This window comes from Anabrus simplex, chromosome 1, assembly GCF_040414725.1.
Source record: "Anabrus simplex isolate iqAnaSimp1 chromosome 1, ASM4041472v1, whole genome shotgun sequence".
Lineage (NCBI taxonomy): Eukaryota > Metazoa > Arthropoda > Insecta > Orthoptera > Tettigoniidae > Anabrus > Anabrus simplex.
Window position 1 is genome coordinate 1,424,824,094 of NC_090265.1, and position 14,797 is coordinate 1,424,838,890.

Sequence of the window (14,797 nt, forward strand, 5' to 3'; positions counted from 1 at the left end):
GATCATCTGTGAACCTAGTTTTCTGCACTGCTGCCAGTAAAATGCCATGCCGTGTTAGCGTGTCGATCGGATGTTTCAGCTCACCCACTTTGAGCAGTGAGTTGGGCATTAAATTTTGCGAAGAAGCTTCGTTGCCTTTGCCTGGGTTAACGTAGGATGTTTTCTGGATGCTCCGACTCATCCATGCCATTGTGCTTCTAATCTTATCTAATTTTCTTTTATTAGAGTCCATCTGTCTGTCTGTTTGTCTGTTAAAGCATCATGGCAAAATGGATGGAGGGATTTTCACGAAACTTGCTACAGTATTTACGTTTAGGAGTAGGATCTTATACATAAGTTGTTCAAAAAATGAAGCAGGAGGGGGCTCCAGAAGGAGCCTAAAACATAAAACTCGATGTATCTCTGTTACACTTAGTTTTACAAGAAATTTGCTCATGACGTATTATAATTTGTATTATTTTTTTGCTATTTTGCTTAACGTCGCACCGACACAGATATGTCTTATGGCGACGATGGGACAGGAAAGGTCTAGGAAGTGGGAGGAAGCGGCCGTGGCCTTAATTAAGGTACAGCCCCGGAATTTGCCTGGTGTGAAAATGGGAAACCACGGAAAACCATCTTCAGGGCTGCCGACAGTGGGGCTCGAACCCACTATCTCCCGATTACTGGATACTGGCCGCGCTTAAGCGACAATTTGTATTATTATACTTTCTTTCATTCTTTCTTTCTTTCTTTCTTTCTTTCTTTCTTAATCTGTTTACCCTCCAGGCTTGGTTTTTCCCTCAGACTCAGTGAGGGATCCCACCTCTACCGCCTCAAGGGCAGTGTGCTAGAGCGTGAGACTTTGGGTCGAGAAATAAAACTGGGGAGAGCACCAGAACCTCGCCCAGGTGGTTTCACCTGCTATGCTGAACAGGGATCTTGTAGTGGTGGGGGAGATAGTAAAATCGGAAGGGATGGATAAGGAAGAGGGAAGGAAGCGGCCGTGGCTTAAGTTAGGTACCATCCCGGCATTTGCCTGGAGGAGAAGTGGGAAACCATGAAAAACTTCTTATAGGATGGCTGAGGTGGGAATCGAACCCACCTCTACTCAGTTGACCTCCCCAGGCTGAGTAGACTACGTTCCAGCCCTCGTACCACTTTTTAAATCTCATGGCAGAGCCGGGAATCGAACTCGGGCCTCCGGGGGTGGCAGCTAATCACACTAACCACTACACCACACAGACGGACTTTTAGACTTTTATCACTATTAAATGAAATGGCGTATGTATTTTAGTGGCGGGAGTGTCAGAGGACATGTTAAGCTCTCCAGGTGCAGGTCTTTTGATTTGACGTCCATAGGCGGCCTGCACGAATCATCAACGTCTTCATTAAATAAAAATGTTCAATTGTATAGCAATCGTACCCATCGTTCACTGGTTAATTAGCTTCCTTGGGAGATCAATGGTGGTATCCGACCCATGGTCACGGGTTCGATTCCAACGAACAAAAGAGAACACTAAAACTGAAAGATTTCATTTCATTTTAGCAGATCTGCCTATAAAAATAAAATTATTTTACTCCTATAATAGCAGCCCCGCAGTGTCTTCCTACAAGGATGTAGAAGTAAACGTGAGTGAAATACCAGCACTCTGTTATCTAAATAATTAAATTAGTAGGATGGGATGGGTAAGTACATACGAGGAGTAACGAGGTCCATTCAACCTCGCGAGGTTAACTAAGTAGAGGGCGTTCGATTTACACCTCAGCCATCCTGGAAGTGGTTTTCCGTGGTTTGCCACTTCTCCTCCAGGCTAATGCCGGGATGGTACCTTAAGGCCACGGCCGCTTCCTTCCCTCTTCCTTGTCTATCCCTTCCAATCTTTCCATCCCCCCACAAAGTTCCTGTTCGGTACTGGTATTCCCCGACCCAAAGTCTCACGCTTCAGGACACTGCCCTTGAGGCAGTAGAGGTGGGATCCCTCGCTGAGTCCGAGGGAAATACCAACCCTCCATCCTAACATCGCAGTAGTAACATTTTATTCCTTATATTTCCTAATGAATTTAGAGAGTACCGAGTGAGTTGGCCTTGTGGTTAGGGCAGGGTGCGAAATCGCGGAGGGGAAGGGAGGGATTCCCCCCCACCGACGATTTTATATCAAAGGTCCCCCCCTCTAAAATTGCCGGGGGGTGATTCTTTGATTATAAAATAAACAGGAAAAGGTAGAACACATATAATTTATAACTAAAATTAATGATTTTTACTGGGCATATTTTCATAAAAACATCAGCAATAATTCAACTGATTGTCAGACCTTGAGCAATAAAACAACGCAGCAGTGGCAACGCCGCACCTGCAGCCTGTTGTTGATGTTTCACTCTGGCAAATCCATCTGGAACCAGGGCAAAAATATAACTGACTCTAAGCTCTCCTCCCTTGTCATTGTTCTAAGTAGCTCGAGCTTACACCACTCCTGTACTTCTTGGAGAGGGCGTGTTTCCGATAGGTGTCAATAGAACAATATTCACTTAAGCAGGGTACAAACCGACAAACTTGTTCAGTCAACACGTACTCCTGGTAGATGAAGGTTCCACTAACAAAGCAATAAATCATGACAAATCGCGCCTCGTCTGGCCTTTATTAAGAAAGCGACAGTCTCTCATAAAATTCTCAGCTGATTGGAATAACGTTCCAATGTTTATCATTCTCGTTATAACAACAAAATTCAAGCAAAACGATTTCAAATTTACATATTTCGTGGGGGGGGGAGGGAGGGAGAGGGTAATTAAATTACAGGGGAATTTTATACCCCCTCCCTTCGCAGGGTACTGCCTGAAATAAACATTAGTTGTTAAGCCCTATGTTCCTTCTCCCCCCACCACCACCACTTCTTTCTGATTTCGCACCTTGGGTTAGGGTTGCGCAGCAGTGAACTTGCATTCGAGAGATGATAGGTGCGAACCCCACTGTCGACTGCCCTGATGATGGTTTTCCATCCGCCTGTCTGTATCGGAGCGACGTAAAGCCACTAGCAAAAAAAAAAAAAAAAAAAAAAAAAGTCAATATTTACTACGATTACAGTTAACATTGCCATAACTGTGAGTGAATACAAGTGAATACAATTTAACTGGTATATACTATCTCGTCAGATAAACATAAAAGTCGCACTCTGCTTATGATGATGATGATAATAATAATGACCTTAGCTACCGTGTGAAAGTATTTTAATTTGACGCCGTTTAGGTATCTGCATCCAATGTGGACTCGGTTGAGCGGCTTATGACTGAGTTTTAATGGATTACATTGGGTAAACACCACATGTGTTACTAGAGACATTTTAGTTCCAACATCATGCGACATGAATACCGAATGAATTTCCTACCTTCAAAATTCGCGCTCCATCTGTCAGGCTTGAACCCACGATCTTGAATCTATAGGCCGCCACTCTATCAATGATCCACGGAAGGAGCTATGGTTAAGATTATCTTGGCCCTCTGACAAATATATTTTCCCTCTCAAGTAAGTGTTAAGTATTACAACTTCATTTTTCCTGTAAGTTGAGCTTACCACCACTCGACATAGAAATGCGGAAAATGTTTGCCTGGATAAGCCCTACTGGAAGAGGGAGAAAATAGGAAGCTAGGACGACATAATGTCTTATTACCGTCACCTTACTGGTTACGAAAGACCAGTAAGTTTGCAGTACAGTATATGCTGTCTCCTTCATAATCTGTATCAGTCTCAGTAAATCAGGCACATGTCAAAACATGTTTCATTCACCCTCTGCACTGAACAGTTCATGAAATTCATCCCAAACCTGGATGTGAGACATGAAAATGTAACGGACTTGTCGCTTATCAACAGACAAATTAATGAAAGTCTGCTCGAGAGCGCCACGATTTTTTTTTAAATTCAGCATTGGAGATTGCTTTCTAATTGCAGATCTGTAGCCTTTGGACGACCCGCATGTGTCAGCGCTGCCTGTGCTAATGTAATAATTGTATGTCACGTGCAGAGCACGTCACTTTGATGCACTTTTAGATGTCTGTACACCTCCCTCGTAGAAAATCCTTCCTGGCATGAGACACGATCGAACTTTGACACTGGTATTCTCACCATTAACTCTCGCAAAGTTTCACTATAGAAGAAGAATAGAAGTTAGCACTTCAACTGACATATTTCTCATCCTTAGAGTTTGTTTTATGGGAGGTACCGGTAGTGTTCATACAGATTCACTTACATTCGCAGCCAGTTTCAGGGACTACTCTCTCGATTTTAGATACTCATAACTGATGACAAGTACCGAGATCGATAGCTGCAGTCACTTAACTGCAGTATTCGGGAGATAGTGGGTTCGAACCCCACTGTCGGCAACACTGAAGATGGTTTTTCGTGGTTTCCCATTTTTTCACCAGAAAAATGCTGGGACTGCACTTTAAATAAGGCCAAGGCCACTTCCTTCCCACTTCTAGCCCTTTCTTTTCCCAGCTGTATCGGTGCAACGTAAATCAACTTGCAAAAAAAAAAAAAAAAAAAAATCTGATGACAAGTCTTACGGAAGTGATGAAAAATATTCTTGCATGTACATTTTGTTCGGTTTTAAATTTAAATCTCGTAATATGCAGACCTTCGGACTGAACAGCGGTCGCTTGGTAGGCGATGGCCCTTCAGGGTGGTTGTGCCATGGGGCTTGGTTTGGTTTGACATTAAAATAAAGTATTCACAGTCTTATCAAGGTGTATGTTTTTGCCACTTTCCAAGTACTGTATGTATGTCCAACCCTTGTCCCGCTTCTCTACGGGCTCGGGTGCAGAAAGAATATTTAGTTTCAGTATGCCACTGTTTTGGGCTGCCTGCCCGAGGCGGTAAAGGCGTGCTCGGTTCGCCCGGAAGGACGTAGGTTCGAATCCCCGTCAGGAAGCCGTAAAATTTAAGAAACGAGATTTCCACTTCCGGAGGTGCATATAGCTCTGAGGTTCACTCAGCCTACACCAAAAATGAGTACCAGGTTAATTCCTGGGGGAAAAGGCGGGCGGGCGTAGAGCTAACCACTCTACTTCATCATGTGCCGCGGTTAACAATGGTGGAAGGCTTTACCTTCCACTCCTCCCAGGGCCTTCATGGCCTGTACGGAGGTGTCTTTGTCTATGCCACTGTTTTATGTTATGTGGATTCTCAAAAAAATATTTTAACTATTTTAGGTAGAGCAAAGAAACGAAAGGCAATCATTTATAACCTATCACTGAAGATATCTACTGTAGCCCGCCTGGTGGCCATGATTGTTAAGGCCTCAAGACCCTATGGTCTGATACCGTGATTAACCGTTGGCGAAGAGAGAATCACCAACAGAGTATTGGCCGGCAGGATAGGAGAGGTGGTGATATTCAATTTCTAATCACTAGCTTGCATGCCAAACGCCTAGATTACATTCTAAATCTCTCTGTGGTGTTCATATGACGCTGTTGATAGCGATTCGTCCGTCGGATGGGGACGTAAAGCCTTGAGCAGACCCCTTGGTGCTATTCGACAGGAGTCTTTGGCCGATACCCTTATTCTTAGAAGGGTCGGACATTAAAACAGCCTCTCTATGCCACGCTTTCAGTTTTGTCGAAAATATGCCGGCACTGGATTTCACCTTCTCCCTTCCTACTGCCATATATCACGGCATTCAATTTCATCTCATTAACTCCTCTGATGAACTTGACATCAAGAACATCCGTTCGTAAATGCTTACTACGAGGATTCATCTCGCTTCATGGCCCACCCCGTAGAGGAACGGGACAAGGGTTGGTCTTAGAGTAAATCTATTTTACGTATCATGGAAATAAAATGTTACGGATATCATGTCACGTACACTCTGTGCTTCGCTTTCATCCACGACAGACTATCTCCTACTAGCGTAAGAGCCCAAAAGGGGTAACATCCAGGGCCTGTCATACTGGGAGTGTGGGTTCGCGACCGCGGGTCCCCTAGCTGAGTCTGGCATTCCTTCCATTTACTTTCGTCAGGGGTCTCACTTTCAGTTTTCCTATTGGATTTTACTTGGTCAAATCTTGTTCTCTTCCGAGCCGACAATATTACGTTTGTGATGTCTAGGGCTTATTTCTTTTTCACTCCCTTGGTGGCCCTTTCTTTTTCTTTTCTTGGCCGGCACCCTTAGTCTTAGATGGGTCGGACCTTAAAACAATAACCTCTCTGTGCCACATTTTCGATTTTGTCGAAAATTTCTCCGCCTATTTTGTTATAGATGTATAGAATTGATACATATGTTTCTTTCCAGGTTCATGGTTGCCACATTTGTAACATGGTGTCTGTGGCTACCGAACGCTCACCGCCTCATTTGAATGCCAAGCCACCTCTGCCAGCGTACCTGGGCGGCACATGGGCAAGTCCTCGCTGCGAGACGCGTCCTCTGGGGTTGTTCCTGACGCGGCGGATGCTATTCGACCCCGAAGAGCGACACTGGCATGCCGAGTACCGTTTCTTCGCCGACCCAGTCTGCTCCAGTGGTATCTTCGTGGCTTCAGCATGGGGTACCTACGAGATGCCAGGCGGTCCTGTCTCCGCAGGACGTACAGAGGTGAACTTCCACCTGCAACACGCTGCGCTCACCGTGTTGGACACGAGCTTGGCTCGTAAACTGCAGGACGATGCTCTGTGTCTCACAGGCGGTTCCTGGAGAGTGGGTATTCCCCGAGATCTTGGTCCCTCCCTTGGATGCGCTCCTTTCGGGATCGCCGTCACGGGAGTGGAGTATGAGCTAGTTCGAGTGGAGGTGGACATCCACGGAAACCCGTTGCTGTTTCTCGGACAGCCGGATACAGATAATAGACGGCGGGGACCTGGTGATCGACCTACAGCCTTTCAGCCACCGTTAGTTCAGTGCAAGGCACCTCCTCTTCATTCTCTTCCTTACGCCATCTTGGACGGCAGCTATTCGGACGTAGCACGTCTGTCTCCGAACTGGGTTTTCACCTTGTTAGCCATGTACTGTGTGACTCCCAACCTCCTGGGTGGTAGTTGAAGACGGCACTTAAAACTGCCTTTATAGGCAGTTGGTTATTGAGATCCTCAAAAGAATATAAAAGGAATTCATATTCTTTCTTTTTTCTTCGTCAACAGCGAATTTTCATTCGAAGAGAAAAGAACGCATTCACGAACTGGAAAAAACGTCAATGGAAGGTAACCTTGTCGTTCACTCTGGAGTGTGTACAGTTACATAAACTGTCCTACTGTGATATCGAACATACTGTGGTCACAAGATGTGTTGTCTAGAGAAGAATTCTGTACATTCTTGTGTGATATGTATTAGTGTGTCAGAGGACACTATTCTCTCGTCGATATAACGTTTCACGTTGGTGTATCCGCTGTTAAACCAAGTTGAGCAGTAGTATTCAGGATGACAGTGACATAACGCACCTTGGGAAGATGAGGGCCACAAGTGCCAAAATGATACGTCTGAGATAATTGCAATGTAAGATTTATTAAGTTCTAATAAATTAATTTTTCTTCTTCTTCTTAATCTGTTTACCCCACAGGATTGGTTTTTCCCTCAAACTCAACGAGGGATCCCACCTCTACCGCCTCAAGGGCAGTGTCCTGGAGCTTCAGACTTTGGGTCGGGGATACAACTAGGGAGAATGATCAGTACCTCGCCCAGGCGGCCTCACCTGCTATGTTGAACAGAGGCCTTGTGGGGGGATGGAAAGATTGGAAGGGATAGACAAGGAAGAGGGAAGGAAACGGCCGGGGCCTCAACTTAGGTACCATCCCGGCATTTGCCTGGAGGAGAGGTGGGAAACCACGGAAAACCACTTCGAGGATGGCTGAGGTGGGAATCGAATGCACCTATACTAATTTGACCTCCCGAGGCTGAGTGGACCCCGTTCCAACCCTCGTACCACTTTTCAAATTTCGTGGCAGAGCCGGGAATCGAACCCGGGCCTCCATGGGTGGCAACTAATAACACTAACCACTACACCACAGAGGTGGACAAATTCATTTTTAATTTACTTTTATATATTTATGTAATTTACATATCATTATATTTTAAATATATTTTTACATTCTTACATTGCAATTATCTTAGAAGTATCATTTTTGCACTTCTTCCCAAGATGCGATAAATTAATTGATATGAAATCGATAGCTGACATAATTGAGTGGTTTTCTGAGTGTCGACCAGCGTAGAGGTTTAGTACACCAGAAATAATCATTAGCTCAGTAATGTGACGAGAGAAACAGAATTTATCTGGAGAGAATCTAGAGCTCGAGTTGTTTTTACTTTGACTCTGACGAATAACTACAAAATTATGTAATGATGATATAAGGGCATAAGTCAGCACGGAAATACATTGTTCTATTTTTGCATTGCAAATCTTTGGGCTCCAATCTCCCAATATATCGGCTGTTAGCAACGTCCTGTTGATTGTGTGGTCTGTCGTCGAATGCATTAACTTGACAATTTTTTAGTGCACTACTCGATTGAATTTATCTAAAACAAAGTCTACGTAGATGTGACAACACAAAACTGATAAGACAGCAACGATAATAATATAGCGATAAACAGCTGTCGATTGGTTGAAGTTCCTAGTATTCTCATACCGGACTGGTCTCTGGAGCCGTAACAGTAGTTATTAGTAAATTATCCTTTCTAATTAACCTCAGAATTCTAACAGGGCAACTTCACGGGCGTTAAAATCTCCATAGCGGCTGATAAGTCTGGGTGAAATTAAATTAAAACTTACGACCTCCACTTGATTTTTAGTTTATCTTTTTAAAATGCAACATAAATGTGAAATTCGAGCATTAGTACGTGAGACTTAGGAAAATTTGAAAAATGGTCATGCCAAGCACATACCTGTAGAATCTAAAACATCGACTTACAAAAACGTCATAGATGATGGTCATCTTTTGATAGACCCACATAGCACACAAGCGGCTGCCGAGCTATTGGACGAAACTATCTTTACATCGATTTCCGTCCAGACCAACCTTAGAGAGCGGGAGTGAAAGCTGGGTGAACTCAGGCTATCGTAGGGCTATTCATAAATTAGAAGTAACAGGCATGGGAGTAGTGGGAATGATTGTTGGTACAAACAGGTGGGAACGATGGCAGGAAGGTGTTCGAAATGAGGGTATAAAGGGTAAGTTAGGAATAAGTGGATGAAGCTGTACTTATCAACTGACTTCGGCGGTGGGGTCATTTGAGGCGAATGGAGAAGGATAGGTTACCTAGGAGAAAACGAATTGTGCTAGGGGGTAAGAGAAGTAGAGGGAGACCAAGGCGACGATGATTAGATTCACATTTTAATGATTGAATTAAAAGAGGAGTGAAAATAACGATAATACTTTCCTGCTATGATTTGATTTAAAAATACGAAATTTCTTCAAATAATCGTGTGATAGTTTTAAATGAAATTGTGACATTTTATTTGCGTTCAGTCACGCCTAAACTACTGAACCAATGCAGCTGAAATTTGGTATGAGTATACCACAAAAAATCGGTTCAAATTCAAGGGTAGTTATTGTGGTGGTTTCAAGATAAAGTGCAACTGGGCAATCATCTTCTCTTAACACTAACCAGGAGAAAAATGGAAGAGGTCCGACACTTCGAAGAATGAAGATATCGGCAAAAGAAAGGGAAAGTCCACGAAGGGCGTGAAAATGAAAGGCCCCGCAAAGCTAAAATCGTCGGGGTCTGAAAGGAAAAAAGAGTTGACTGAGGGAAGTCAAATAGGCAAGAACAAAGAGAGGAGCCTAACACAAATAAGTGGAGGATATGACAGACTCAGCTAGGGGAACCGTGCTCGCCAACCCACGCTCCCAAATTGGGAGCCCCTGGTCCCCTCTTTTAGTCGCCACTTACGATCGCAAGTAAGGATTACATGGATGTATTCTACCGACCCCGTCCACAGGGGTACGCATTCATGGGCATTCAAATGGTTTAATAATAAATCGTTGTAAATCAATCAATCAATCAATCAATCAATCAATCAACCAATCATCTGCATTTAGGGCTGTCACCCAGGTGGCAGATTCCCTATAATTTATTTACCTAGTCTTTTCTTAAATGATTTCACGCAAGCTTGGTAAATTATTCCAATGCCTAATTTCTCTTCCTGCTGTTGTTGTCATCAGTCTGTAGACTGGTTTGGTGCAGCACTCCATGCCACACTGTTGGTATTTGAGTCATCATTCTGTAGACTGGCTTGATGCAGCACTCCATGCCACCCTACCCTGTGCTAATCTGTTCATTTCTACGTAACTAATAAATCCTACATCTGCTCGTCATATTCGTACCTTAGTTACCCCGACCGTTCTTACCACCTACACTTCCTTAAAATACCAACTGACCAAGTCCTGGGTGTCTTAAGATGTGTCCTATCATTCTACTTCTTCTCGTCAAATTTAGCCAAATCGATTCCTTTCACCATTTCGATTCAGTTATCTCTTCATTCGTGATTCGATCTATCCATCTCCCCTTCAGTATTCTTGTGTAACACCACATTTCAAAAGCTTCTATTCCTTTTGAGCTGGCCATCGTCCATGTTTCACCTGCATACAATGCAACATATCAAATGCTAACCTTTTAATTTATACGTCACTACCCACTACATCCTATATCTGCTCTAATCTATTAGTCATGTTCATACCTTTGTCTACTGTTACCATTCTTACCACCGACGCTTCTCCTGTATCATACATCTTACACACTACATGGAATAAACTCACCTGCTGCTTTCTCTTGAGACAGTCGGTTATTCTGAGAGCATGTCATCAATTTCAGGTGCCTTGTTTCTATTTAGGACTCTCAAAGCTCTGTCGAATTTTCACCTCAATATTGGGTCTCACATTTCATCAGCATCAACAGCCTCTTCTTGTTTCACAAACTGACCATCTACTTCTTCCCCTTGTTACAACTGTTGGATATGTTCCTGCAATCTTTCTGCCTTGTCTTGCTTTTCCATCTGAGCTCTTAATATTCATACATTTAGTTTTCCTTTCTTCAAAGGTTTCCTTGATTTTTCTGTATGCAGCATATACCTTTCCTACGATCATACAACCTTCAACGTCCTTGCACTTCTCTTTTAGCCATTCTTCCTTAGGCGGTCTGCACTTTCTTCATTCTTTAATCACTTGTATTTTCTGCCCTCCTCATTTTTTGCATTTTGTGCGTCAGTTAGGTCCTCCTGTTGATTCTTTCTTGGCCTTTCACTGTCACTCCCGGAATGTGGATGTTTCAATCCGTAACATTAAGCTAAGAACATTCGTTTTGAATTTAACGGTTTCGTACATGAAGGACGTAAAAAGGTCATTATTTAAAAATCTATCAAAACAAGGGTAAAGAGGAGATGAGGTACCTTTTATGGTACATAAATCAAGAGTGAACGAGGATAATAATTAAACGCCACACACTGTAGACAATTCTTTTCTTACAATTGGCTTTACGTAGCACCGACACACATAGGTCTTATGGCGACCCTGGGACAGGAAAGGGCTAGGAGTGGGAAGGAAGAGGCCGTGGCCTTAATTAAGGTACAGCTTCAGCATTTGCCTGGTGTGAAAATGGGAAACAACGGGAAACCATCTTCAGGGGTGCCGACGGTGAGACTTAAACCCACTATCTCCCGAATACAAGCCCACAGCTGCGTGCCCGTAACCTCACGGTCGACTCGCTCGATACACATTGTAGAGTTTTGTTGAGTCGATGACAGTGTGGTCAACGTTGCGACTAAGGAAGTATCCACCATTGGCATAAACATACTCACCTGGGCCAAACAGAAGCGGTCTGAATGGCAGGGGTAGTTCTTAAATTCCTGTCACTCCCGGATATCGAATTTAATCACTCCCCGCTGGGGAGCTAACGAGTTATTCGTCAAGTTTTAGAGGTTTAATTATAGATGTGTAAAATATTTTTCGTCTCTGTGTTTTGTTCCTCTTACTGGGATTATTTGGACAATTTCATTCCGACTGAAAACTACCCTATATTGAAAACTGCAGGGCATGGAACAATAACGGGAACTCCGATACTTTCCCATCTGTTGTGTATCGTACAGTGAAAGGTATTACGAGACACACTAAATACTCTAAAACAGATTCTCCTTCTGACAACTGAGGCACACTGGGGCCTCATCACAAGTTAGTTACTTGGATCAAATCTCTCTCGTGGAGTTGATATCAGCCTTAACTCATTGGAACTGGAAGATCAGCGTGGATGAAATGAACCAGAGTGGTTTATTTACTACTTCATTATGAATATTTGTTGCTCCACACTTGTTATGCTCTCCTCGTGGGAATTTTAATTAATTTCTCCCAACAGCTGGTCTCTTTTCTTTGCTAAAAACAATAAATCTTGCGGCGGAGAACACTGCAGGAGGGCACTGCTTCATAGCTCCCCGCTGGTATCAGTCTCTTACAGGTTCAGCCTAGCGTGAGTTGTCGAACACATGCTCTCTCCATTCCATTATTGCAAGGCCTTAAAATACCTTACAAGTCCAAATAAGAGGACATTATTTGCGCTTTAGTGACATATTCTTCATTCGGATGCCTCTCAGCTACGCACAGCTGCATTCTAGGGTTCATAGACTACAAGAAGAGAATGAATAACAGCGTGGAATGTTAAATTTATTGTTATTATCTATTTTTAAACGTTGAAGCCTGCACACTGGGCCATTAAGGAGGGTTAAAATTTTACAATTCAATATATGCCACGGATTCGCATTAAGGCTATTTTTATGTTTTTTTTAATTCCCTAGAAAAATCACGTAGGATATTGAAAGTGCTGACATTTCTCTATGGCTGTTTCCCACAGCTTTCATTTTCATAAAAAATAAGGTACATCTAAAACATTACTGCATTAAATTTGAATTATTAGGTGCATTATTCTGATGGACAATAACTGTTCTTCAGTTCATAGAAATTGGGAAATTAATAAAAAAAATTTTTTTGATTATGTCATTTTACCATTTTTATTTTGAAAGAAAACTTGAAACTCTAGACCAAGAATATTTCTTTGGGTTGTTAGATGAGCTTTGTCTCTCTGTGTGTGTGTCTAATTTGAAACACCTACATTAATAGTTAGCTGATAAATGTACCAAGGATTAGGAGTTCCTTAATTTATAAAGTTAACAAAGATATGTTTACTCCCGGGATTTTTTACCATTATATCTTGCAAACTCAATTATATATATGTTCATTATAATGGAATCAGTGGTTCCGATGGTAGGAGCAATCGGAATGTTTGTCATTTAATGCCATATTAAGAAAAGATGTATGATTCTAAGCAGATGAACATAGCTTCTTGAGTGAGTGTTACTAGTGTGGATTGTATATAGTCAAGATTTATACCAGGGGAGATGAAAAAGTAATTATGCTAATTTTTTTACAGAGAAACGGAAATGTATTCACAAAAATTGAAGTACACATTTGAATGTTCATGTATTTCGCCACCTTTCCACAAGATTGTAGGTTTGTAGGTGTGTGCAGCTCGCACACGCCTAGAGACAGTTGTTTCAAAATGTGAGCTTCACTTTAGATGTTCGACACAGTTGGGCTGCAGAGTGTGATTCGGTTTCTGTGATCTAAGGGACAGAAACCACCTGAAATCTATCTTGAGTTGTGTACAGTGTATGATGATTGATGAGATATGTATGACATTCATAAATGTCTGTAATAACTGGTGTGCAATTAAAAAAGAAAAAAGCTATTTGTTTGGGGCGTCGACCCTTGTGGATCTTTTGCCCCTAACTGGTGTGCAACATTAAACGCAGGGCGTGAGCCCCGTTCTGGTCGGCCTCGCACATCTCACACACAATGTAATGTCGACGCTGTGGAGACACAGTGTCATTATTAATGATTTTGTGGCAAAAGGAGCAACATTAAATGCTGCTGGATATTCTGCGACACTGGATGGTTACGCGACCAGCCGAGAGATTTCTGTCGCATGGTCTTAGAAAAATTACTGTCATGATGGGACAAATGTACAAATGTGAATGGATGCTACGTGAAAAGGTTGATTAATGTTCTTTTTTTTTTGCTAGGTGCTTTACGTCGCACCGACACAGATAGGTCTTATGGCGACGATGGGACAGGAAAGGGCTAGGAGTGGGAAGGAAGCGGCCGTGGCCTAAATTAAGGTACAGCCCCAGCATTTGCCTGGAGTGAAAATGGGAAACCACGGAAAACCATTTTCAGGGCTGCCGACAGTGGGGTTCGAACCTACTATCTCCCGAATACTGGACACTGGCCGCACTTAAGCGACTGCAGCTATCGAGCTCGGTGATTAATGTTCAACCTTTCATGTGAATATTTCATTTTTTGTGTATACATTTCCGTTTGTCTGTAAAATATTTAATTACTTTTTATTTTATCTCGTAGAAGCGGATTTAAGGGATCTTGGTTTCAAGAGGTCATTGCTGACAATGTCTGTTTGTCCAACCCTTGTCCCTTTCCTCTACGGGTTCGGGTCTGAGGTGAGATGAATCTGTCGTGACGGGTTTTTATAACCGGATGCCCTTCCTGACGTCAACCTCATCATGGGAGTAAATGAGATGAATTAAACAACGCAATGTATGATAGTAGGAAGGGAAAGGGTGAAGCCCGGTGCCGGCACATAGCCTAATCCTCTCGAATAGCACTAAGGGATCTGCTCAAGACTCAACGTCCCCATCCGACGGACGGACGAATCACCATCAACAGCGTCATATGCCCTCACTCCATATGAACACTGCGGAGAGGTTTGGAATTTAATCCAGGCTTTTGGAAGGCAAGTGTATACCACCATCTCCCCTACCCTGCTGGCGAACATTCGGATGG

The 14,797-nt window shown here is 42.9% G+C and overlaps 1 protein-coding gene across 1 annotated transcript in view; it reads left to right on the forward strand.

Annotated features, from left to right (window-relative positions):
* Positions 1–7,004, forward strand: part of LOC136860032 (protein APCDD1-like) — a 113,271-nt gene extending 106,267 nt beyond the window's left edge. Inside the window, exon 5 of the mRNA XM_068225866.1 lies at positions 6,261–7,004. Within this exon, the coding sequence (XP_068081967.1) occupies positions 6,261–7,004 (744 nt within the window). The remainder of the gene's footprint in view (positions 1–6,260) is intronic.
* Positions 7,005–14,797: the final 7,793 nt, after the last annotated feature.